This window comes from Cibotium barometz, chromosome 17, assembly GCF_041138505.1.
Source record: "Cibotium barometz isolate CiBa-2024 chromosome 17, ASM4113850v1, whole genome shotgun sequence".
NCBI classification, from domain to species: domain Eukaryota; kingdom Viridiplantae; phylum Streptophyta; class Polypodiopsida; order Cyatheales; family Cibotiaceae; genus Cibotium; species Cibotium barometz.
In genome coordinates, this window is record NC_141062.1 from 14,076,972 (window position 1) to 14,102,758 (window position 25,787).

Here is a 25,787-nt window from a genome sequence, read left to right on the forward strand (position 1 = left end):
ATGGCGGCAGGCCATTGTGGATCGAGGGATCATTGTGCCTGGTAGAGCACAGTATGTCATTTTGAGGATGCATGATGAGCTATTGGGTGTGCTCAACATCTATGCGCCCAATCATGCTAGTGCCAGAGCAGAGTTCTGGACTCAGGTTACAGATGCATTGCCAGAGGCCGCACATTGGTGTGTTGGGGGAGACTTCAACATGCTTGAGGACCCGGCAGATAGGGTGGGAGGCAGTCATGTAACAGTGCACGGCACGGAGCTTGCAGCTTGGGACCGGTTTTGTATGACATTGAGGATCACGGATGCATGGCAGCATGGGGCTTTCTCCCGGTCTCAGGACAGTCTTAGTTTCTCTCGGTCGGATCGCCGGCAGGGAGGGACTAATCTATCTCGGATTGATCGCTTTTATGTGGGCGATTGGTTGGGGGAGCGAGGGGGCTCCGTCGGCATTCTTGCTGGCACCTCATTTTCAGATCATGCGCCAGTTATACTGACTTTGGAGGAGGGGACACGGGAGCCCAGCTTGCAGTTGAGGATCCCAGAGAGGGTACTTGCAGACCCCAGTCTCGCTGAGGACATTGAGAGGATCTGGCATGATAGTCAGTGTTCTGACCAGGATGCAGCAGGCCAGTGTGCCCAGGGACTCATTGATCTTAGCTCTTTTCTACACGCTGCAGCTTTGACACGACTGGGAGAGATTCGCGAGCGGGAGCAACGGCTGAGACGCAGCCTTGCTTCGCTACAGCGCCTTCAGGAGCAGCAGCCTGCATGTGAGTGGGTGGCGTCCCAGCTGAGCCAGGCACGCCAGGAGGTTAGAGAGGCAGAGGAGCAGAGACATGAGTTTTACTATCGTCGACAGGCCTCTCAGTGGACACAGCTTGGTGATAGAGTGACTGGGGAGTTTTTTGAGATCACTGGACCCCGTCATGCGCGAGCAGGGGTTCGCCAGCTTGGTAGACCGGATGGATCGATAGCTACTGAGCTCGGGGAGATCAGAGCCATTGCCACTGCTTTTTATCGTGACTTGCTTTCAGCAGAGCCAGCCACTGAGGATCGAGATGTATGCAGACAGACAGTGTGGGCCCATGTGCAGAGGAGGGTCACAGACCATATGCGCACAGTTCTAGGTGCGCCTCTGTCAGAGATTGAGCTTGCCGAGGCCTTGAGGGTCCTGCCGCGACATAGTTGCCCAGGGGAGGACGGACTGACGCCGGCCTTTTTTATGCGCTATTGGGACCTTTTGGGGCCAGGCCTCCGCAGGGGCTTTCAGCATGTTTTGGACACTGGGGTGATGCCGCAGAGCTTTTCAGAGGGCTTGATCTATCTTATCCCCAAGGGGGAGGGAGTATCGGATGACATTCGGCATTGGAGGCCTATTACGATCCTCAATACTGTATACAAGGTCTTGGCAAAGGCCTTGAGTTTGAGGATCCAGCCCTTCCTGGGGGAGTTGATTCATGCTACTCAGACAGGATTTGTCAAGGAGCGCAGTATCCTTGACAACATCTTTACTTTTTGGGAGGCGACGGCCCGAGCTAGGTTTCTTGGCGAGGACTTGGTCGTGATGCTTCTCGATTTTGAGAAGGCATACGATAGAGTTGATTGGGGATTCTTAGAGGGCACTATGCTGCGCCTGGGCTTTGAGCCAGGATGGATCAGAGGGGTGGCAGCTTTGTATTCCACAGCTCGCAGCCAGGTGCTGATTGCAGGAGGTCGGGGGCCGAGTTTTGAGCTGACCAGATCAGTCCGTCAGGGGTGTCCTCTCGCCCCTTTCCTTTTTCTCTTCTTTGCGGAGGCTATGAGTATGTATTTGACGGCAGAGGAGGTTGGTTTGAGAGGACTTCAGCTCCCAGTCCGGGGGGAGGATTTGCTTGATGCAGAGTTTGCAGACGACACGGGCTTATTTTTGCATGGCCAAGAGGCCAATCTTATTCGGGCAGAGCAGTCGCTCCAGGTTTTTAGTGCAGCTTCGGGAGCATTGATCAATTGGCGCAAGACAGTGGCCTTTTGGATCAGTAGTGCTCCCACTCCGGCATGGAGTCCGGACCCCGGTTTTAGATGGATTCCCTCCGGCACAGCAGTGCGGTATTTGGGATGCCAGATTGGCCTCGATTTGTCACCTGAGCAGCAGATTGCCCCGCTTCTTCTGAGCATTCGGAAGAAGCTATTGTATTGGAGTACAGCTCGACTATCCTTGGCTGGGAGGGTGGTGGTGGCAAATCAGGTGCTGTTAGCGACTATGTGGTACATTACGTCTTGCTGGATTTTCTCGAGCTCTTGCATCAGCCAGGTACAGAGGCTGATCAGGAACTTTCTGTGGTCTGGGCGGGACGGTCAGCCAGCCCGGGCAAAGGTTGCATGGGCAGTTATTACACTTCCGCTGGCTCAGGGCGGTTTGGGCATTATAGATCCAGTCGATCAGAGTAGAGCCTTATTGGGGAAGCTTATTGTTCGGGGGTTGCTTCCAGGCGCTGAGCCTTGGAAAGAGCTCCTCTTGCAGCGACTGCAGGCCCGGGCGCCTCCTGCAGGGGGTACTTGGGCACCAGAGATTCGCTGGATATTCATAGAGATGAGGAGGACAGGCCTCAGTAGAGGATGGGAGGACAGATTTGCTTTGAGTATCCTGCGAGCTTGGGAGCTACTGAGACCGGGGCTCTCTCAGCGGCCTCCGTCTTGTGTTGAGGAGCGGGCCAGGCAGCCGCTCATCTGGAGCCCAGCGGTTCGTACAGAGCAGGGTCATATGCTGGGTTCTCGGCCTCGTCTAGCCTGGGGACCTTTAGCGGCAGGCCCAGCTCGTAGTTTTGGAGACTGGCAGGCTTTCTGCAGTCTACCAGAGGAGACCCAGGTGGAGAGGCTGAGTCACTTCAGAGGGGGGTTGATTATGAGGGATGATATTCGGGAGGCACTTACAGAGGAGTGGTTCACACCTCTCGAGCCAGTGGCCCCACGGTGGATGGGTGCCTTCACACAGTTGGAGATCCTGATTGCTGTCAGAGCTAGCACTGAGGATGGCAGATGCCTCTATTATGAGATTCAGGATGAGGGCCGACTCCAGAGAGTGGAGGTGGAGTCGCCTTTGGTTGCAGAGTGCACCTTTCAGAGGATTCGGGTAGTGGCTGCCGCTTCTCGGAAGTGGCATATTGACCCCGACCCTGCTGACGTGCTCCCGGATTGGCGCATATGGGCATATGCAGCGCGCCCCTTGGCCCGGCTGCAGTGGGACCCCGGAGAGTACGAGTGGCATGATCCTTATGCATCCCTTGAGGCCACAGAGATCACATTTTTCCAGTATACTGTTCGGCTGGGACGGCATATCTTGACGGCGAGGAGGACGGTTTCTCCAGCGGCATCGGGGCATTGGCGATTGCAGGGACTATCACAGGAGTTCCTGGAGGATTTCTGGGCTCGGCTCTGGGCTAGTCGACAGGCCCGCAGGATCTCGGCTTTTCAGTGGCTGGTCGCCCACAGGGGCTCAGCAGTTGGCACTTGGCTTGTTTACAGCGGTCTTCCGGCGGCCTGCGTCCGATGCGGCCACCCTATGGAGACACAGAGACATTGCCTTTGGGACTGCCCTCAGGCTCAGCAGATTTGGCTGCGGATGCTGCGTATTCTGGCCCCCCTCTCTCCAGAGGGTATGTTTACGTGGGGTGCCGCTGCTTGGTCGACTTCGTCAGGGCCTGCTATGGGCTATGAGATGGAGCAGGGCAGTCAGGCCATCAGCTTTATTAGGGGCCAGCCTCGCCTGGTTCCGGCACCGGATTACTCGTCCGCCAGCTGGACACAGGAGAGGGATTTACGATGGGAGCTCCTCAGCAGCCTCACCATCTGGTTCACCTGGAGGGCCCGGTGCTTCACGGCCTTTGAGGGGAGATTGGAGCCACCAGCAGAGACTGTTCGAGGGATTTGGCAGGAGTTGATCCACACCCTGCGAGGACAGTACGACCGCATCCGGGGAGACTCGGATGAGGCGATCTTACGGCGCCAGGCCTTTCATACCACTTGGCGCTGCGGCCCGTTCTACACCCTACACACGGGATCCCCCCGTTGGCACTACAGGCCACCTGTTTGGCTCTTCCCCCCCCCCATTGTATGATTTAGCCGTTCAGTCCTTTAGACTGATGTTTGTATTTTGCAGCACCTAGGGAGAGTCTCCCGGGCTGCCATGATGTATTCACTGCTCTTCTCTCTGTTAGGAGCAGGAGAGATCTCTTTTGTAGCCCTACGGGCGTTTTTTTTACATAACTAATGAAAGGATCTTTTCTCGGAAAAAAAAAAAAAAAAAAAAAAAAAAAAAAAAGAGAGATTAAGAATCGTGACCATAGTCACAAGAAACATTTTGAGGTTTTTTTCGTTTCGAGGTTTTTGGGGTTTGTGTCGAAAGGTTTCGTTCCTTGGCTAAGAAACCGCGAGGTTTCGAAAAACCAATAATTTCATAAAGTATAAATACTTAAACAACTTATAGTAGCCATCAAAAAACATAGTGTAATGATGAAAAAATGATGTCTTCTCACACATCTCGGGGAAGCATCCTTATTTTGGTGAGGCATTATGGCAATTTTGGTTGATTAGATGCCACAAGTGGTTCAATCAAGGACTCTTAAGAAATCGAAGAAGAGAAGGTAGAAATTGGGAAAGATTTAGATGCCACAAGTGGTTCAATCAAGGACTCTTAAGAAATCGAAGAAGAGAAGGTAGAAATTGGGAAAGATTTAAGACATTGAAGGATAATGTATGAAGAAAAAGAGAAAAGAAGAGAGGAGAAGAAGAGAAAAGGAGAAGAAGAGCAAGGGAGAAAAAGAGGAGAGAAAAAGGGAAAGAAAGATAAAGAGGAGAGAGGAAGAGAATGAAGGAAAGAGGAGTTATGAAAGAAGTAGTAGAAGATGGAAAAGGGAACGAGGAAGATAGGAGAAGAAGATGGAAGGAAGGTGATAAGGAGGATATGGAAGAAAAACAAAAGTAAAAAAATCCCAGAAAAATCGGGGAGGGGGGGGGGGGAACTAAACCTGAAATTTGGGCGAAACTGTCGTACCAGAAATGTTTCGAGGTTTTTAAAAACCGTTTCGAAGTTTCGAGGTTTCGAGGTTTCGTAAGCTAGAAACAGGTTTTTTTGTTACTATGATCATGACATTCCCTCCCACTTAAAATAAGATCTAGGGTTATATAAGTGATTGTTGTTGACTAAAGAACTCTTGAAGTGATTCTGGGTTTTATTGTAGATCTTCATTACTTTGTCAAGTTGAATCTGAATCATCCAAATCTTTCCATTGTACCAAGAATTTTGTAATAAACTTCTGTCGAGTTTCTTTTTGTCGAACATCAAGAATCTTTTCTAGTATCAAAACCATGTGTTCATCTTCAATCTGTGGAACATCGTCTGAAATGTCTGGAACAGTAGAATCTCCTTGTACAAACTTTGTGATCCATGATATGTGAAAAGTCGGCTGAATCTTTTCCCATGAAGGTGGTAAATCCAACTTATACCTCAAAGGAGAATTCTTCTTAATAATCTGAAAAGGACCATAGTAACGTGATCTTAACTTCGGAAAAACTAATTTCACTGTTTTATATCGATAAGGAGCGACGAACAAAAGAACCATATCACATTGAAATTCATCATGTCGACAACGTCAATTAGCTGTTTGTTGATATTGTTCTTGAACTCAAACTTGAATAAGAATGTCTTGCAGTTCTTGAACTAATTGATATGCTAATGCCACCTTGTGTTGAAGAACAAAGTTAGATGGCACAATTGGTGTATGACCATAAGCGGCTTCAAAAGGACTCATACCAATTGTTGTATGATGAGAAAAAAAGCCCGAATATAATGTTCGAGCATCTCTTCAAGAATTTGATTAACTCTTTTAGTTCGGCCATCTGTCTATGGATGATATGCTAGACTGAATAATAAATTTGTGCCAAGAGACTTGAAAAGTGAAGTTCATAAATGTCTTGTGAACTTTGGATCTCGATCTGAAATAATGGACTTTGGCAATCATGCATCTTGAAAATATACTGAAGAAATAACGAAGCAATATTTGGAGCTTGAGCTATCTTCTTGCATGGTATAAAATGTGCCATTTTGGAAAATCTGTCGACTACCACCATTATCTGTGTAACACCTTTCGAAGAATGAGGTAAAGATATAATGAAATCCATACTGATAATTTCCCATCGTTCGTTTGGTAAAGGAAGTGGTTGAAGAAGACTAGCTGGAGCTTATCTACTAGCTTTCATTTGTTGACAAGAGAAGCATGTTATAACAAACTTTACAACATCTTGCTTCATTTGAGGCCAATAATAAGAAGTTATCAGCAATCGATAAGTCTTGTTGATACCAAGATGAGCTGCATATGAAACCTCATGATGTTCCTTTACCAAGAGTTTACGCATACTTGTGTTATGAGGAACACAAATGCGATCCTAATAATAAAGTAATCCTTCAATGAGAGAATACGGTGCATGAATCTTCAAATTAGAAGGACTAGACTGTGGAGTCGTAATCATTCAAAAAGTATTTGCAAAGTCTCGATCGCCTGCATATTTATCTTTAAAAGTTGCTATAATATCGATTTGAACTATAGAAATAGCCATCATTGCTAAGGCCTGAGGCATTCTGCTAAGAGCATCGGCAACCACATTAGAAAGACCAAGAACATAATCAATAGCCATATGGAAGTTTGCCAAATAGTCTACCCATCTGCCTTGCCGTGCATTCATAACTGGTTGAGTGAAAATATACTTCAAGGAATGATAATCTTTCTTCACAACAGAATTTGCTCCTGAGAGATAATGTTTCCAAGCTCGATAAGCATGAACAATTGCCAAGAACTCCTTACCATATACTGGATAACATCCTTGAATTGTTGAATGTTTATGACTGTCAAAAGCAATGGCTCGGCCTTGTTGCATAGGAACTGTGTCAGTTGCAATGTCAGAAACATCTGTCATGACTTCAAAAGGAAGATTGGGATCTGCAATTGCTATTATTGTGGTTGTTGTCAAAGCAACCTTAAGCTTATCAAAGGCGTGAGAAGCATCATTTGTCCATCGAAAAACAGGTGCTGACTTTAAAACCTCTGTCAATGATGCTACAATCTCTGAAAACTCATCAACCTTTATATGATAAAAATTGGCGAGACCCAAGAACGATCTCACATCACAAACATTCTGTGACGTCGGCCAATTCTTAATAACTTGTTATCTTCTTAGAATCAATGGAACACCATCAACTGAAATAATATGCCCAAGATACTCTAGTGATGTCTTGAAAATTTCACTTTTCTGTGGATTGATAAAAAGTGCATTGTCGCACAATATCTGGAAAACTTAATGTAGATGCCTCTTGTGCTCATTGATTGAGCTTGCCAATCTCCACACCAACCTTGTGCCACATGGGTAGGCTTGGGCCACTTACCACGTGCCCAACCCACACCCTATGGCCACCTGCATAGTTGCCAGGCGTTTCTGAAACGGGAGGTATGAAACGGTTTCGTACGAGTTTCATAAAATGTAAGAAACACGTTTCGTTCAAACTAAAAAATAATTGTGGAAATTTATACATATATAGAATATGACTCATGTCATGACTCATACATGATATAGCAAACATAGATTGATTATGATTCATCATTGTATACAAAAGCATAAATGAACATTCAACAGACAACAATGACTCAAACGAGATTACATATGAATCATAGACGAATAATGACTCGAACGAGATTACATATGAATCATAGACGAATAATGACTCGAACGAGATTACATATGAATCATGTAAATGAAATCCCTGCACTCTAGAGTCATCAATGATAAACCATGTCACATGATTCATGAAGAGACTAGAGTAAAGATAAATGTAAATAACACAAGTCAAACTGTAAATGAAATCCTAAATCCTCAGTCCTGATTCCTACAACAAAAGACTCAAGAGTCAAGACTCATCATCATCCTGACCGTCAGCCAGATCCATATCCTCATCTGCAGGCTCAATATCATCAGCCTCATCCTCACTACTAGTGCCACTTCCAGAAGACTCCTGAAATGCATCCTCATCAGGTGGAGGTGCATGCGAAGTGCTAGCACTAGTTGAAGCTCCTGCATGAGATCGTGTGCCGCGAGATGGAGCAGTGATTTCCTCGTAGAGCATGGTGTATATATGCCTCTCCTCTTGTGGAATATCGGGTATCTCATTGCACTTTGTGATGTCTATCTTGTTTGGTTTGACTTGGCGGGGCTCTATGGGTGGTCCTTTTGCTCAAGCAATCGTAGATTGCAGTGGCAAAAGACTAACCTCTCCAACTGTATTGTAGACAATCTGTTTCTCTGGAGTAAGCCCATGTACGCCAGTTTCTCTCACAAGACTCAGAGCTATAGTCCTGAGATAGAACTCGCATAGCTATGCATCTCTGAAAGAAAACAAGATAGACATCCTCAGTGCTCATATTATAGGAACATGCTTTAAATTTCTAATAACAAACTATTGGGGCTAGTCCTGAGTCTCGAGTCTTACCAAGTGAGGTGCCTCAATGCCGTATTTCTCCCACCAAGAAACTAACTGGATTGAGTCTCCCTCTCTTTGCAGTGTGCGACCCAAAAACACCAATTCGATTGCGGAATATAAGGCGTTCATCCTCCAGCTTCAAGAGCAGATCATCGTCATCTCTCACAAGCCTATGCGACAGACCAGTGCCTTAGGATCATTCTTATCCTCCCATTGTTGCCACTCACGCCAAACAATAGTAAGCAGCAAGCCATGTCGTACTCTGAAAAGCCTCTCCAATACTATGAACATAAACGCAAACCTTGTCTATGAAGGCTTTAGAAGCTCAAGGTCATTGTTTGCCCTGTACATGCTCAAAACCTTGGGTCTCTTGCAGACAAAATTGACCATGCTTGATGTCACAGAGAAAATATGAGACACCCAAGGTAGCTTCCCCACATCCTCAATCATGAGGTCCAGGCTATGCGTGGCACAAGGCGTCCAAACTACTGTGGAAAACTCCTCAAGCATCCTCCCCATGGCCACACAATTTGTATCTATAATGACCTACACGATGTTGGTTGCACCTATTTCATTGATTGCCTAGCGTAAGTGAGACCATATAAATACACCAGTAACCACAGTCCTTGCAGCTCATGCATCTATCGCACGGAGAAACATGGTTCCTTTGCAAGAAGAAACCAAAATATTGTATGATTCCTCTTTCTCACACCTGCCCATCCATCGCAAAGCAAGATACATCCATACTTCTCCCGTGTTGCCTTCAAAGGCTCCAATTCTCTCGTCAAAGTTTCCTTCTCATAGAGCGAAGCTCCTTGGTGCACAATGTCTCATAGTTCGGACCCTCCCACTCACACCCAATGCGAGAGAGGGCACGCATAGCTGACTTCCATCGAGGAGTCCGAGTGATATGAAAAGATAATGCACATTGCACAAACAACTTCGTGACCTCCCAAGTTGCCTCCTTCATAGTTGCCTTTTGCATGGATGCTCTCATATCTCCTCGCTTGAATAGACTCTTATCGATCACTGACCTCTGAGATGCTGGAATAGCTTGCGAGAGATGTCTCAAGCTGATCCCATGCAGGCACTCTATCAATAGAAATGCCTAACATTTCAGCTTTTTAGGCCTTGAGGCTGTCATAAACATTCTTCGGCACTTTTGTACAAGGGCCAATGCCAAAGCCCTTTGTTCGAGAAAAATGAGCCTTCAACCTCTTAGAGCAACTCCACGGTGCTTCTTGGAACAAAACTTGCAAGTCCATTTCTCCCACCATATCTTGCATTCACAACATCGAAGGTCACGTTGTCCCATAGAGGAGAGCTCTTCCTTGGCATGATGAGACTCGAGAGAGACAATAGGCTTTAGGCAAGAACAAGAAGAGAGTGGGTGAAGGCCCAAGGGTGACAGGGTCACCTTCGCTTGGTCCCAGGAGTGCAGAGTTCGACGTTCTCAAGAGTCTAGGCGGCACGTACCGTACACAGCTGTACTTTCAGAATCGCCTCAAAAAACGAGGCAACCATACGCTCCAATTGATGTTTTTAGGTTTTTTAAAAAAATCGTTTGAAACCACGTTTCTTACGTATGAAACATGTAGACGTTCCATACACGTTTCTTAAACGTAAGAAATGTATTTCATTGCTATTGTGGCCACCTGGGTGCCCAGTGGGTTTGGGCCCTCAGCACTTTAATAAAATGTCCGCCCAATTTTAAGTGAGTGTGAACCTGCAAAGGTTATAACATTACATAGAAAATTGTAATGGATCATAGGCCACAAAACACGTCAGAATACCAGGCACTCGCACAGTTCATGGAAAGGCGTCCTAGGCCCATGAAATGGACATTCATAGCAAGCAAACACACGAATACAAATCACGTGAAAACAATGTCATGCATGCGAACATGTGTGCATGTGCACTTAATTTATAGACAAATCTCCCCGTCATGGAACATGTACAGCACTGGCATTTTTGGGCACGAATCTGGCACATCGGAGAGCGCGAAACTGGGACCCAGAACACTCGGATCCACACACTAGCCACATTTGGGCGTGAGAAACTGGCCACATTTGGGCACGAGAAACTAGGGAAAACCATATAAATGGCCAAATGATGACATCCCCCTAGGCTTCTAAACAGTTGTCCTCAACTTAAAAGCGTCAAGGTACGCCTGTAGAAGCTGTGGATAGTCGGTGAAGAAGTCCACGTCAACCAACTTTGCATTGATGGGAAGATAGTTTTTAAACTTCACAAGGTATCGCCTGGAAAGTTTGCCTACAACCAGCTTTCGCCTTGTGGAAGACTTTGTTTTCGTTGCGGTATTTCTAGTTTATGAACTTCTGGCGGGTCTTCCGTGACACGCTCTTGCGGTTCTGGCTGTCAGAATGGGCAGCAGAAATGAGACAAACACCTGAGAGAAATGAAACACAGAACTACTGAGAGAGAAGCGCTATATAAACTCTTCTATATACACTATATCTGGTACAAGACTAGTGTGAGGGGGGAAGTGTGGTATATATACCACCTGGGGTTGTTGGTCGGCCACTGCAAAACAGGCCGACAATCCCAAGAAAAGCAAACGACTGCGAAAATAACCAGTCGGCTAGCACAAGATGAGTCGGCCAGCACAAGATGGATCAACCAGCAGAGAAAAACAAGTCGACCATCAGATAACCAGTCGGCCACCTCATACAACCCCCCCATGACTAGCAATACTGGAAAAATATGGACAATGAGAAAAAAATGGAAAAACTCCTACATGGGCGGGCACACCCACAACAATGGCCCTCACTCCCTACTGAGTAATTTAGTAGGAACAGGAGATGACTGCTAACACCCCCTCTCAGCTCCTAGATGTGGAACCAACTCTAGTGAATTGGAGTGATGACGGAGCATCTCCTCAGGTAGAGGCTTCGTGAAGAGGTCCGCCGCATTGTCCTCCATCGAACAAAAGACGAGCAAGATGTCACCGGCCAAAATCTTCTCACAAACAAAGCGATATTGTATCTCTATGTGCTTGGTCCAAGCATGGAAGACCAAGTTCCGAGCAATAGCCATACAGCTTTGGTTGTCGCACTAGATGACCGTGGGTTCCTTCTGTGGAAACCTAATCTCGCTAAGTAACCTCCCCAACCACACCACCTCGCAACAAGCAGCACCACAAGCAGCCCGGTAATGTGCCTCAGTAGAAGACAAGGCAATAGTTGGTTGCCTCTTGCTGCTCCAAGAAATCGCTCGTGAGCCAAGGGTAAAGACGTATCTTGAAGTAGATCTCCTCGTGTCTGGATCTCCTCCCCAATCATAGTCACTCCAACTGCGGAGGCTGACTCGGTCCTTCGTTCCCCCTCTAGTGTTATAAAAGAGTCCAAGATCCTTCGTACCCTGCAGATACCGCAAGCACAATCCTGCGTCCCAATGAGTCTTCAAAGGTGTCTACATAAATGAGCTCAACAACCCCACTGGAAAACTCAAGTCCAATCTGGTGTTTAGCAACCAAATCAATGAACCAACAAGCTTCGGATACAAGGAGGCATCAACCTACTCACAAGGATCATGTATAGTAAGTTTGGTATTCGAGTCCATCGGAGATGAAATAGGCTTGCAGTTCTCCATCCCAAAGGCCTCCAGCAACTCATGAACATACCGTTGCTGAGAAACAAAGAACCCCCTTTGGGTCTGCGAAATCTCCAATCCCAAAAAGAAACGGAGTAAATCTAAATCCGTCATCTCAAACTCCTCTGACAAGGCAGCCTTCGTCATAGCTATGTGCGTGACATGACCACCAGTGAGAATAAGATCATCCACATAGAGAATAATCAAGGTGTCCATACCACGTTCCCAAAAGAGAAACAAGTTCGGATCTCCAACTAATCTCTGGAAACCCTTTCTAAGAAAGAAAGAATCAATCTTCAGGTTCCAAGCCCTGGGAGCCTGTTTAAGACCATACAAGGCCCTCTACAACCTGTAAACCATATCGTTTGATCCCAAAGCCTCAAAGCCTAGAGGTTGCTCAACATACACCTCCTCTTGCAAGTCACCATTCAGAAACGCAAATTTCACATCCATCTGATACACCGGCCACCTGCAGAGAAGAGGCAAGGGCAAGAATTGTCCAAATCGTGGTCATCCTAGCTGTCGGTGCAAAAGTGTCCTCATAGTCGATGCTAGGTCGCTGAGCATAGCCCTTAGCCACAAGTCTCGCCTTGTGCATGATCAGGAGTAAATCATCAGTACCACATGAGATAGTTCGGGCAGAGATGGGAGCCCCACCGATCATAGCCGAGGCCCTCTTCCAGATGGTCACTTTCATACATAGGCTATGGAGCCTCTCCAGGCACAGATACTCAAGACTCGCACTAGAATCATCTAGACAGCTCGCATCACAGGGCGACAGAGAGTGTTGGTATGCCCAGACTAGCACATGGTTACAACGACATGGTATGCATATGGACCACTTTCCACCTTTAAAATACAGCCTAGACTCCCCCTTCCTGGAGTTGAGCCGGAGTGAGCTCAACAAGATCATAGGGATGGATATCATACAGCTACACACAGCACGCACATGGATCACACCGGCCGCACCACTAGGGACGAAGATGGCTTTCTACAAAGAGCATCTTCTCCACTTATCCCCTGATGGTTTTGTTGTCCGCCCGAGGTACATGGACATTCACCTCTCTCATGGAGTCAGATGTGCTATTGGCCAGATCTACACGCCTTCACATCACCTGAGAATAGAGACCGGTCGATATGGAGCCGTCTCCCTTCCCCCTGAGGATCGGATTTGCCAGCTCTGTCAACTGGAGCTAGAGACTGAGGAGCACTACATATGTCGGTGCCCAATGTACTGCCAGATCCGAGGGCGGTTTCATTGCCTCTTCCGAGATGGATTTGGGCCATTGTCCAGAGTGATGGACTACTCAGACCAGCGTTGCCTTGGGCTTTTTCTCCTCGAGCTGCACAAACACCCAGACCACATCCTACGCTCCAAACAGGGGGGACATGTCCGAGACACAAGCCAGTGCACCCTTACCGACTTCTTCAGAGCAGCAGCGACCCCGTGCACCGTTGACCATGAGTCGACTGGGCCCACAGCCACCTCGAGGAGTCACCCTGGACAGAGCTGGAGAGCTATGTAGAGCACAGCATCCACGACCCACTAGGCTACAGCCCCAACTGAGACATTATCAGAGAATACAAGCCATATTGGCACTACGTCATGCGGCACGACATCGACACTTCAGCTTGTCTATGCTGGATCGACTTATGCGAGACATTATGGGATGAGTCTATCTCAGCTACTTCCCATAGCCTACCATTTTTCCAGTTCCACACTTTTGTCAGATATGCCTTTTTTTGGCAATTGTATCAGGCCACTAGTTCCTCTTTGGCCACATGTTATAGCTAGTTGTTTTTCAGTTTATGCTTTTCATTTTCTACTTGGGACATTTAGTTTCCTTGAGTTTTGGATGTATTGGTACTTAGTCTCACAAGCCAGTTTGGCCTCTTGTAGACGTTAATATATCTTTCTTTCTCTCTCCCCCTACCTCTCTCCCGAGTCCCGAGTCCCAGGACCTAGGCTCTAGCCTCTCTCCCTCTCTCTCCCTCTAGGACCTGCCGCCAACAACATGGACGAAGAGGAGATTGCCGCCGAACTCGGAGGAGCTGCCAATGTTGCATTTCACACACCGGTAAAGTCCCCTTCTGTTATGAAATTTTATGTGAGAAAAGGTAGGGAATGGACACTCTCCCCGGGGTCAAAGCGACTAGGAAGACATCCAAGAGAATCGATGAAGCAATGTATGATGAGATACACAGATTGGTCAGGACAGAGATACGCTTCCTGCGTGAGGAAGTTAAGCAAGAAATGCAGCAAGAATTACATGCCTGTTTGGCTGAAACGTATGCAGGCATGTATGCGAAAATGAAGGGCAAGATGCAAGGCCAAGTACGGGCGGAACTGCAGGTTGTACAAACTCTCATGCAGGCTGAAATCAGAAAAGAATTGCAAGAGGAAATGCATGCAACGATTGCAGAGAAAGACAGTATGTTCTTGGAATTAAGGGCACAGCTGAATGCATGCAAGGAAAAGTTAGACCATCAAAATGAGGGACAAGGCATGGCTGCAGCACCTCAAATGCAGGAGGAAATAAAAGAACTAAAAATACAGGTGGAGAAGGAGATAAAAACCTTTGCCGAGGTTCCACAGCGCACCAAGGCGGAGGTGGAAGAAAATGCTAAGTGGATTGATGTGGTAAAAAAGCACAAGGGAATGCCTGACAATAAAGTGGAGGTGATGAATGCAACCCTCCAAGAAGAGGCTAAACGGCGAGCCAGAGCCCTACATGTACCGGTTACAGGGTGGGGGGAGAAAGGTACTCCTCGAGAAGATGCTAAGACACTGAGTACAAAGATAGGAGCCACAGAGATTCCTATAGCAGAGGCCTGGAGAGTGGGAAAGGATGCCACCAGAGCACGAGCATTAATATTGAAATTTGCAAATATGGATAAGAAGAAGTCCTTTCTAGATAAGAGGGCCGTGCTTAAGGGAAAGAATATTTATCTTACGCCGGCCCAGGTAGCACACCGGAAGGAAAACATGCCTCGAGTGTTCGAAGCACGTAAGGAGGGGAAGTGGGATGTATATAGAGATGGGCAAGTACTCATCCGGGAGCACCGATCATCCTGACGAGGCGCGGCCTATGGGACCTTGAAGTTATCGGTGTGGAACTGCAATGGAGCCCTACGGGTAGATGCAGGGTACTTCGAGGACACTTTCAAAGGCCGGGATATTGCCATGTATACAGCGACACACCAATGTGCACGGAGTAAATTACCGGAGGTTCCTGGGTATATGGCACATGCACTCTGCACTGTAGTGCATGGTGACAAACTGGCTCATCATCATCAGTACAACATTGTAACAATATTAGTACCATTCAGGATGATATTTGTCGTACGCCGTCACCCCATTGTAATCCTCAGTCCAGGATAAGTCAAGCACGAGCTACGTAGGTCATTCTCAGCCATAGCAAGTCAGTCAGTCAATCTAAGTCCCTTAACCCACTTAAAGAGACGCATTCATGCATATACAATCAGTAGAAACCTTAGGGTTTGCATTAGAAAGCATCCTGCATATTGCACATCATTCATGCATAGCATCTAGACCATTGCAGGAACCCCAAATATCATCTAGTATTTATCAAGATATTTACTAGGATAATTCTGGTATTTTTCCCAACATTTCATACACATTTATGCATTATTCATTGGACATGAGCAGTCGGCCAGCTCAGTAGCCAGCCGACTGGCTCATTCAGCCCATATAAATAGAGCCCTTGCATAATCATTCAATCATTCATTCATATTCAGCAAAGAGCATTCAGGCGCATCATATTCAGCCTTGCATCCACTTCAGTCCCATGCGTTTTGGAGAAGCATGTCATCCTACAACAAGAGGAGCATCAACGCTTGTGCATTCAGCCCTCCATCAGCAAACACGGCAGTTCTCAGCATTCAGCCATCAGTAAACCTTGCATTTTCTGCATCCATACAGTTTTCAGCATTCATCATATCATCGTTTTGCTCCAGCCTCTTGGTGAAGGTAAAACGCAGCATTCACATTCATTTACAGCATTCATACTCAATCTAGAACAGTCCCAAACAGTCCCTCTCTCAACCCTAGCTTTGCATCCCTCCCTCATACCATTGGGAAGAGTGCATACGCTCGAGATTGGACATCTTTGATGCTTCTACAGCAGTGTACAGTTTAGCCCAACACTTGGTCTTCAGAGGTCTGGCATTTGGCTTATCGTCAGTCACACCGTCAGTCTCTTTAAAGATAATAAAGCAAATACTATCTCGGTAATGGGATAGGGAGCCCTTCAGTGGGTAATTCAGGACCCCATACGGTGTACAATTCTCATCTCTCTTAAGTCTGAAGTATTAAAGTGGATTGCTAAACTCGCGAAACTCAGGATACAGAAGACGGTGTGAGCATTTGTGTGACAGGATCCTCCAACACGAATAGTTCCGCTGCATGTTACAGTATAGATGGGAATCAGTATGTCGACCCAACCACGCATAGCAGGGGAGACTGCAGGAAGTGGGGGGGGTAGTAGTACTGTTAAGGGAGGACTTACAGGAGGCTGTACATGTGATGCATAGAGGTGCAAACGCACGCTACATGTGGATCAAAGTGAGCACAAATAGACCTCGGGACATTTACATTGTAGTACGCTACTTCCCATCGGCACATTCCAGATACGCTACGCCGGGAGAATCACCATATATGCCACTGTACGAGGACATCATGAGATTTGCAAGCTTGGGAGATGTACTACTAACAGGGGACTTTAATGCATGTACAGGCCGGGAACAATCAGCTCTCTATGCTACGGATGAGCCCATGTACCGCGAGCTAGCAGCAGATGAGATAGGGATGCAGAGATCTGCCCAGGACACAGGAGAGGTGACAGAATATGGGAGACATTTCCTAGCTTTGGGGAGTGCACATGGGATAGTTATCTATAATGGCCTATCCCGTTGGCCAGGTTCAGATGCTCTCACATGTTGGAATAAAAAGGGAGGAGCTAGTATAGTGGATTACCTAATGGGCTCACCTACCTTGATATATAAAAATCTCTCCATTTCGGGCAGACCCATTGGGATAGCAGCAAACCATGCATATTTGACATTATCTGTGACTTGTGGATATGTTAGAGGCACACCACCCTCTAGTCATACCAGATACCCAAGATCACTCTACTCGGGAGACCTCTAGGGTATATGGTAGTGCAGCATATGATGGTCTGTTCGCTCTTGACCCGAGCAATCCACTTGATGAGCTTACGAAAGAGTTGGCAGATGTATTACATGGTTCAGCAGCATATGCTTTCCCGTATACCCCCCCTCTTTCTACCCCTCCTCGCCATGCGGCCCCACAGAATGGTTGGTACGATTATGAATGTCACGAGACTCGTGACCACTTGCAGCGGGAGATCACCCTTGGCTTCCACACACATAGACAGGCTAGAACACTCTTCAAACGCCTTGTACGGGGGCGTGGAAGATGTTCCATGAGCGACAACCACCCACACCTATCACAGCACCAGAGGCATGGCATGAATATGCAAGAACTTTATATGAAGTACCAGGGCAGCCCCCCATCCCTCATCCGTCAGCAACTCGCCCGGATCATAGTACTTTTGTAACCATTCGGATGGTTTTGGATACTATTGACATACTACGTAATGGAAGGAAGAGCCCAACATACCAGAGATGTATTGGCACCACTGCTAGTACACATGTTTAACAGGGCCATTTGCGAAGGTTTCCCAGATAGTTGGTCAGCACATACTATTGTACCTCTATTTAAGAGTGGTGTCCCATGATACTAGAGAACTACAGGATCATCATGATTGGCCATTGCTTGGCCAAGATATTCAGATCTATTTTGGATCGAGAGCTGAGTAGATGGGCTGAGACACATGGACTCAGAGCACCTGGGCAGGCAGGTTTCAGACGAGGTTTCACGACTTTGGATCACATATTTACCCTCAGGGCTCTCATTGAGGAGGGACGAGCATGGGGGAAGAGGATATATTGCTGCTTTGTGGACTTCCGCAAAGCCTTTGACACGGTGCCACATGCCAGACTCATGAGGAGATTGCATGACATTGGTGTTCCCGAGGAGATGCAGTGGGGCATTTATGCATTATATGAGGTGGTGATAGGCAAAGTACGAACTCCCGGAGGCATGTCGGATATAGTGACTAGCACCATTGGGGTGAAGCAGGGATGCCCACTGTCACCCACCCTTTTTGGACTTTACATTGATGAGATATCCGACTACATTGACAAGATGTGGGGGGGCAGGGGGCCAGTCTGGCAGGGGTTTGGATACCCATACTACTATATGCCGATGACATTGTACTTATTGCAAACTCCCCTAAGGGTTTGCAATAGCATTTGGATGCTTTGCAATCGTTTTGTGCAGATAGGGACCTCACAGAGTGAACCTTGGGAAGACTAAGATTATGGTATTCAATACCGCACAGGCCTGGGTGACTAGATCCGACCATCAGTTCACTTTTAGAGGTGAATCAGTGAAGTATACCAGATCATATGTGTACCTAGGAGTCCCATTCAGCGGACCACAGTTCTCTATGAGGCAGGCAGCAGAGGCTAGATTGGCACATGGATATGCAACCCTTGGAGCACTAGAGAGACAATGTGCCTAAACTCAGTTTCAGGAGCCGCACACCAAACTTTGGTTGTTTGACACATTGGTCACACCTACACTCTTATATGGCTCACCCATATGGGGACCCAGCCTCTACCACACGAGGAGGGAGCCGGTTGTCGACCAAGTCGGACCAGAGAGAGATTTCTATGATGGATGGCAAGTACTAGAGAAACCACTGGTGACTGATCACACACATGATTCGGAGCAAACCATCGGTACCTCGTGAGATTGTTAGAGCAGAGATAGGAGCCGCACCAGTGGTTACCGAAGCCCTGTTCCAGTCGGTGACATTTTTGCAGAGAATATGGGAGCTCCCCAGACAGAGATACCCACACCTAGCACTTATCTCTTCCAAGCAGTTAGCATAAGACGGCGATACACGATGTTGGTACACCCAGATGTGTACCTGGCTGAGATTACATGGCATGACGATTGATGCACTCCCTCCATTTGATTACAGCCTGGACTGTCCCTTCTTGGACCTTAGTCGCTCTGAGTAGAATAGGGTGATAAGGATGGACATCGTGAGACTAGATGCAGAAAGGACATGGTCCAGTCCCCCCTACCTCTAGGCACGAAGATGACCTACTATCGGGACCATTTTCTACACCTCTTCCCAGATGGCTTTGCGACACGGTCTACATACATGGACACCATCTCTGACATGGCATTCGCAGTGCCATTGGAAAAATCCTCTAAGGTCCCTCCCAAGCTATGTATGTGTCTCTTTTAATATAGATTTCAATAAGGAAAGAGAGTGTACTTAGGGAACAGTGAGACAATAAGGCTAGAAACATTAGAAAAGTGTTAGAATAAAAATATTAGCTCCAAAAGTCCTAAAAGAAAGAAGAAGACAAGAATAGTTCTATTAAGAGATAAGTGTCTCCAAAAATAGAAATTCGAATTTAGGTGATAAGAGGTCATATTTAGAGTACTTTTACATATTTAATGTCCATGCATACTAAAAATGTGAAAAAGCAACGCGTTTCTAAAGATGGCGCGTTTGCAGCTATATACAGACGTTTTTGCCTATTCTACCCACGTTAGCTTGTAGACTAGATAGCTTCCGATTCTTTTGACTGGTTATACGACCATATTCTGAGTTTTTATCAGAGAGTTATGGCCAAAACAATTTGCTGATTCTGTCAGGGTCTCTACACAGGGAAAACTGTAAGAAGGCAGCAAGTAGCATCAAGGTAATCCTAGAGCTTGAGATGTATATATCCCTTCATTCTTATCTAATCTCTTAGAACAGAAGGTTAGATTGCTATGGTCTTTCGGAGGAAGAGACCAAAAACTCCATAGCTTTTCTTTTAAAGAAAGAATAGTATGCTTTAGCCCTACACAAGAGAAGGCTATTTTGCCATAGACCTTCGAAAGAGAGAAAAGTTAAGAGTATGAGTAAGAGGAGATAAATCTTGGGGATGATTGGATGATTTCAATTCGTAAGAGAGGTATTAGAAGACTCTCTTATTCTTTTCCTTTATACTACCGATGATCTAGAATTCGGCCTTCCAGCCTCTACATGCTGGGCAAAACCCTACGGGACCATACACCTCATCGTCGGCTGCTGGCGAGGACTCAAGTCGGCCTGTCGCCCTCTCAGGCGCCGTCGCTCGATCCTCCCGCCCCTCAAAGGAATGTCTACGCACTAGGGTGAGCTGATTCACCGTACTAGCTTGGGCCCTCAGAACTAGGCAGCATCACAATCACTCGCCTCAATCGGCGAAACCTCATTCTCCCAATGGTATGAGGGATACCATGGGCCAACTCCAGGCCTTACTAACGTCTTTCCCGTCCGGCTATACAAGCACAAGAACGGGCAGCGTCAAAGCAGGGAGAGTTGTACCTGTACCTTAATTTAACAAGATAACAATCCATTTACTCAACTATACCATAGGACTAGAATCCATGTTACCTTCTTAAGAAAACAATCCTTTTCACAAAGATTTTAGTATTTCAACTTGAGATTGTGATAAGACATTCTTTATTAAGGCACATGCTGTTGTTTAAAACAATACAAACTTTAACTTGTAAATCAATCAAATAGATTACTATTAACAATTAATAGAGAAGCCGGGGCCATACCTCAACCCCTAAGAATGATATATAATTGAAAAACAAAAATTATATATACCTTATAGAAATTTGTCGTTTATCGTTATCTTTATCAAGTTCTGAAACTCTTATTAACGAGCAAAGACAACGATAAACGACAAATTTCTATAAGGTATCTATATTTTTTTGTTTTTCCATTATATATCATTCTTAGGGGTTGAGGTATGGCCTCGGCTTCTCTATTAATTGTTAATAGTAATCTATTTGATTGATTTACTAGTTAAAGTTTGTATTCTTTTAAACAATAGCATATGCCTTAATAAAGAATGTCTTATCACAATCTCAAGTTGAAATGCTAAAATCTTTGTGAAAAGGATTGTTTTCTTAAGAAGGTAACATGGATTCGAGTCCTATGATTTAGTTGAGTAAATGGATTGTTATCTTGGTTAAATTAAGGTACATGTACAACTCTCCCTGCCTTCACGCTACCCCGTTCTTGTGCTTGTATAGCCAGACGGGGGAGACGTTAGTAAGGCCCGGAGTTGGCCCATGGTATCCCTCATACCATTGGGAGAATGAGGTTCGCCGATTGAGGCGAGTGATTGTGATGCTGCCTAGTTCTGAGGGCCCAGGCTAGTGCGGTGAATTAGCTCACCCTAGTGCGTAGACATTCCTCTGAGGGGCGGGAGGATCGAGCGACGGAGCCTGAGAGGGCGACAGGCCGACTTGAGTCCTCGCCTGCGGCCGACGATAAGGTGTATGGTCCCGTAGGGTTTTGCCCAGCATGTAGAGGTTGGAAGGCCGAATTCTAGATCATCGGTAGTAAAAAGGAAAAGAATAAGAGAGTCTTCTAATACCTTCTCTTACACAAATTGAAATCATCCGATCATCCCCAAGATTTATCTCCTCTTACTCATACTCTGACTTTTCTCTCTTTCGAAGGTCTATGGCAAAATAGCCTTCTCTTGTACAGGGCTACAGCATACTATTCTTTCTTTAAAAGAAAAGCTATGGAGTTTTTGGTCTCTTCCTCCAAAAGACCATAGCAATCTAACCTTCTCTTCTAAGAGATTAGATAAGAATGAAGGGATATATACATCTCAAGCTCTAGGATTACCTTGATGCTACTTGCTGCCTTCTTACAGTTTTCCCTGTGTAGAGACCTTGACACAATCGGCAAATTGTTTCGGCCATAACTCTCTGATAAAAACTCAGAATATGGTCGTATAACCAGTCAAAAGAACCGAATGAACTCACGTGCATGAAAATCGTCTACCATATTGTAATGGAGTTAGACACTGCCCTTGTGTTGATAAACAAGTGGTAAGACCTCTCCTAAATCAATGTTCACATTGGTATATTTATTTTTGCATCATGATGAAGTGGAAAGGTGGAAGCAAGAAGCATATTGAAAAGCACATGCATAAGCTATTAAAACATGAGTGGCGGCCATGTGTTGGTCTATGTGGCAAATGGACTAAGGAAGCTAGCATGATTGGAAGAAGACATGTACGCATGAAGCGTGTCTACCATAAGAAAGGACTGGAGAAGCACGAAGATGCAACCAATGAAGCCAATGTAATGAAGAATGGTACATCCAAATCCCACTTGAAGATTGTCTTTTCAAGAAGATGGTTTCATCAAAGCCACGGAGCAACAAGGATGGTGCACGAAGCCACTATGGAAGAGATGGTACCAAAGATGTTACTAAGGTTGAGAGTTTTGTAAGTTATTCACATGCCGAGCAACTCTTCTAGTTGAGGAGTGAAGCATGTTTGTTAGAATTGGGAGTGAACCACATTTCTCTATAATCACTTTTGTAAAAGCCTAATTTATAAAGGCTATCTACCTTGTCATCTATCCTATGGTTGTTCTTGTATGTCCAATGCTCACCTTGCTCCAAGTTTGGCATTGTCCCAAGGTGGCATTGAGAGGGTGTGTTGAAATATATGATGTACAAGTGATAAAGGGTGAGAGAAAGAGGTCATGTAGGTGTGAACAAACCCCAAATAAAGTGGGCATGTGGGTGGAAAAGGGATCTAGGGTTAGCCCAACCCTAGCCCTTGGTGGACCCTATATAAAGGGCAGGAGGCCTCACTTTTCGTAACGCAATCAAGACATTTACAAGGAGAAGATCAAGCCAACTCTGGAGTGACTGAAATAGAAGGTAATATAGAAGCTTTCTATACATCTTGTATTCTTGCTCTCTCTCATATATGTTGCTCTATCTTGCCATCAACTATTGCTTCCATTGTGCATACTCCCCATAATTTTGACAACCCAACTCCTACCGCCGGTGGAAGAGGCGAGCATGTGGGACTGTGTCAAATGCCTTGCCAAAATCCACAAAGAAACAAAAGATTTTCTTTCATCTCGACTGTCCCTCCTTGATGATGGCCCTCAATATGGAGAGAGAGAGAAATAGAGAGAGAAAGAAAGAAAGAAAGTTATATTAACGTCTACGGAAGACTCCAAGGGCCTATGAGACCAAAAGTAATACAATGGTACCATGGATATACTGAGCCATGGAAAACTAAAAGAAAAAGTAAAATGAAAACATCTAACAGTACATGTGATCAACAGATGATCTTCTATAGAGTGAGATATGCTGTGATCAACTAATGACGATACCCGCCTCGGCCAAAACCAATCTGATGGTGGAGTGAATGTCACGCCTCTGTGATGGGAGCGTGTCATGTCAACGGAGAACCTCACGAATCTGTCTCTGTGTGGTGGACGGTCCTGATGCTCTGGGTCGGGGATGTCTGGCTCGTAGAATGGATCGAGCTCTCTTGCTAAGAACTCCTCTGGGGCGTGGGACTGGAGCATGGGTACGAGTGGTGGGATCTAATGTCGTAGTAGAGGAACTGTTGTGGGCAGTGGATTCCAATGTGGATGTGTGTACCACAAAGAAATCTGTGATGGCTCTCTGTGAGGTGTCCTGTCGGGGTCGGTGTTGTCTCTCAGCATGCTCCAACACTACATCCCTATGTCATCTGAGCTCCATCAAGTACATGCCCAAGCACCTTTGATCCTCAAACTGTATTGACCCCTATGAGTGGTCAGAATCCCTCTCTAAAGAGGCAGTGGAATCTCCCCCATATCTCATAGTAAGCCGGGCAACTGAACATATAATGGGCCTCATCCTCTACTGCTCCTGTGATGCATATTGTGCATGCCCTCTCCTCATGTGGGATATTATCAGCTTTGCCAATCTCTACTCTGAGGCAATGGGAGGATACCCTGAGCTGGCCGATCGTGATACGCATAGCATGTGACATGTGTATCTGTATGTATCCTAGGATCTCAAAGAATCCATCCTCAAAGAGTCTCAAGAAGTGATCTCTGTAGAACTCACACTTCATACCAATCTCTGACGGAGACACCCATGTCTGGTGTATGTATAGCCCGAGTAGATCTAACCGGATGACCTGGTTGATCTCCTGTCGTGAGAAATCAAGGTAGGGGGAATCCAGGCTATACTGAAACGGGGGGAGAGAAAGAGAGGTTTGAGAAAGAAGACTTTATTCATAACAGTAGAAAGTAAAAACTTTATACGTAACAGTAGAAAGAAGACCTTAATAATAATGAAAGAAAGGTTTACAAATGGCTACAAAAACCTATGAAACTAAAATCCAAGAACTTCACGCTTCAAAACTCTAATTAGGCGTTAATCTTCAGAGTATCGCGGATAAACTAATCCTAAACCGCTTCCACAAAGCATCCATGTTACAGAAAGACATCATTCACAGTGGCATGTAACATGTCAAGTCTCCGTGCAATCATTCCTACACTCCCTGGAAAGGGCTCCTTGGTGGTCAGTCACAGCTCACATGACAACAGCTGTCTTTCTCCTTAACAGTTACGTCCATAGAACTACTCAAATCAGATGGAATGATGAAGAATGCAAAGTTTCACAATCACAACTTACAGGATCTAGCTAAGCTGCCAGAAACGAGCATGCACTTCTGACCTTCTATACAATCAAGACTCCAAAGACTTGTGGCTTCAATTCTCAAAGAGGAAGTCAGCCTGCCCACACATTCTGAGAGCCCACACATATACTTCACTGCACCAACTATCCCCTCATTAACACCAGGGGCACCATGATCGGGTGTGGTAGACATGCTTCGATGCACCTACCAGCTCCACATAACATTATGGGCATCATAAGCATGTGCGTAGACATGTCACGCCCATTAACCCTCAGCAAGAAAACAAGCAATAAATGCAGCTAGGCTTTGTTCTTATGCTTGACACAAGCCTCCATAAAAGTTGGAGTGTTAAACATTGATTACTAAACAGTAGCATGTTGCAGTCTTAGAAGGTGTAATCTCACACACCTCTTGAGGAGATCTTCTTGTTCATTGGACCACTTCCCTGAGTGTGTGCCTTCCTCCAACAGCAAATGGGCACGATATCGAACAGCTTGGCGTGGCCGTTTGGGTAGGCACATTTCTGGTAAAAAGCGAATTCATTAGACCACCTTACTTCGAAGCTTACAAAGCAAAAAATGCAGACCATAAATATGCAGCAGTCCCCTTTTCTTTTTTCCAGGGAGGGGTCGAGTTTGAACTCACAACCTCTTGGGTGGGGTGGATCGAGAGCTAAACCCCGGCAGGAGCCCAACAATGCAGTCGCACCTCACATGTTTTGAGACATACAAATAGAGCAATATAGAAAAATTACTACAAAACAGGCCTTGCAGATCTTACTTATTTCACTCCAGCAATTGTAAGCCTCCTTGTGCTTGCTGCAGTTCAAAACCTTGTCAAGGCCCTCCTTTTCATTCCACCCTTTCTCCTAAAAATCCCAATTAAATAAAATCAGGATTTTCGTAACAGAAGGTAATTAAATCACGTAAAATCTCTCAACACATAGCTAAACAAAAACCATTCGGGGCCCCAAACATGAGTCTAGGTTGTCAAATGTCATGGCCAGTATTGCAAGAGGAGAACTCCCAAAAACCAGCTCGCTGAA

At 45.9% G+C, this 25,787-nt stretch overlaps 1 protein-coding gene across 1 annotated transcript in view; it reads right to left on the reverse strand.

Moving 5' to 3' along the window:
• LOC147629710 (uncharacterized) overlaps positions 1 to 25,787 on the reverse strand; it is a 149,198-nt gene that overhangs the window by 95,759 nt on the left and 27,652 nt on the right. Inside the window, exons 2-3 of the mRNA XM_086811255.1 lie at positions 25,523 to 25,610; positions 25,151 to 25,265 (exon numbers count right to left, since the gene is read on the reverse strand). Coding sequence (XP_086667381.1) covers positions 25,151 to 25,265; positions 25,523 to 25,610 — 203 coding nt within the window. The remainder of the gene's footprint in view (positions 1 to 25,150; positions 25,266 to 25,522; positions 25,611 to 25,787) is intronic.